This window comes from Cyprinodon variegatus, unplaced genomic scaffold (genome assembly GCF_000732505.1).
Source record: "Cyprinodon variegatus isolate N-32 unplaced genomic scaffold, C_variegatus-1.0 Scaffold744, whole genome shotgun sequence".
NCBI classification, from domain to species: Eukaryota; Metazoa; Chordata; class Actinopteri; order Cyprinodontiformes; family Cyprinodontidae; genus Cyprinodon; species Cyprinodon variegatus.
In genome coordinates, this window is record NW_015151197.1 from 86,606 (window position 1) to 88,370 (window position 1,765).

Genomic DNA, 1,765 nt, shown 5'->3' on the forward strand with positions numbered 1-1,765 from the left:
CCAAACCTGTTAGTTGAAAAATGAGAGAAGCAACACAGAGAACTCATGTTAAAAGTTTCTGTTGAGCTAAAACTGCCGTCATGTCCACAGAGAAGTTACAAAACCTTATGAAAGTAGGAGCGAGACGCATGACCACTGGGCAGCGCTCCTCAATCCGTTGACCATTGTTTAAAGGATCTCTACTGACGTAAAGGTCAGAGGTGACAAGTGAGGCAGCTCGGGTGGTGGGGATCCCAAGGGCAGCCATGGCTTCACTGCAGAGGAACTCTCTGATGCTGGAGCGAAGCACCTTTCTGCCATCACCTTCTCTGGAGGGAGCAAAGTAGACAAAGATATTAGCAGAGGTGGGTAGTAATTAGTTTATTTACTGTTACGTTTACTTGAGTAACAATTTGAAAAAAAAGTATTTTTTGGAGTAGGTTTACTGTGCTGGACCTACTTTGTATTGCCACTTTTACTTGAGTAAAATCTCTAACAACTCTGTCCTGTATAAACTGTAAATATTAACAGTGGAAGTTTGTTACCCTGTCCTAACATATATACAGCTCTCATTGTAAGGATTGGTTTTCTAAGTTTTATGTTGTAAAAACAAAATAGTCAAAGTATTCACTTCTGCACAAATATTTTCGTGTATATTCATGACATTTATTTGTATTCCTTTGGCATTTGAGTCTTTAAAATGACAGAACTTAAACATAATCTATTTGCCAGCATGATTCATAAACATTAAACATGGAGGCTAGGCAGAAGTTCAACTGAAGAAACTGATTTCTCTCCTACATCCACCTGCGACACAACCAATCAGCTTTCAAACACACCTCCACAAAAGCCAATCGATATCCAAAGTTCATCTTAAAAGGCCTCCGATACGCACTGTCTGCTCCTGCGCGCAGGCGGTGGATGCACTGTGTGACTTTATTCAGATGACACCGTTTCAACTCATCTCCAGCCCCTCCTCCACCATCGTAGCTAAAGCTTAATCAGAGTCTCTTTCCTACTGGACTCTTACTGCGTTCCCTGTCTGATGTCAACCGGTCCCGCAGAAGAACACCATGTTGAGCCTGGTTCTGCCAGAGGGAGTTTTTCCTCTCCACTGTCGCTTCATGCTTGCTCATAATGGGAAGGTTCTCTCAACCTGTGTTATCCAACTGGACTTCCATCTTTCAGGTCCCTGAGTGAAGCTCTAGTATCAGCTCACGCAGTCCACTGGATCTCCCCATAAAGCTCAGCATTCCGTCTCGCTAACCAGCAGTCTAGAGACTGACCAACTTCATCAATCTCCACTCCACCCCCAGTTTCAGGTCTGGGGGAAACAGCCCTGTTCTTTGCTCCTGTTCATGCATATCTATCGCTATTCAGCGCTATGTTTCCTGCCGAGGTCTGAGTGCCAAAGACAAAGTAACTGTATCAATAAATTTCTCCTAATTGTCTTTTCTCTTCGTGTGAGTTTTTCAGATTAAACTAATGTAATTATCAAACAGTTACCAAGTACTCAAGTTGGATGACTACTTGTTACTTCTACTTGACTGAAACAATGGGCCGGATCTATCAAAGGTTTGTGTGTATAAAAACGTGAGTTATTTCACTGCGCACGCTAAAAAATGTACAAACTGATCTATCAACAGCGTGCTAAAAGGATTTGGTCTTTAAAACGTGCTAAATAGCGTCTCTTATCCATTTAGTACTTTTTCTGCAATGAATATGCAATATGGGCGTTTACACGCAAAAGTGCGTCTTGTGGGAGGAGAACATGTAAATATATTCA

The 1,765-nt window shown here is 42.0% G+C and overlaps 1 protein-coding gene across 1 annotated transcript in view; it reads right to left on the bottom strand.

Moving 5' to 3' along the window:
• Positions 1-1,765, bottom strand: part of LOC107098064 (selenoprotein O-like) — a 14,042-nt gene that overhangs the window by 7,298 nt on the left and 4,979 nt on the right. Inside the window, exon 2 of the mRNA XM_015395502.1 lies at positions 77-308. Coding sequence (XP_015250988.1) covers positions 77-308 — 232 coding nt within the window. The remainder of the gene's footprint in view (positions 1-76; positions 309-1,765) is intronic.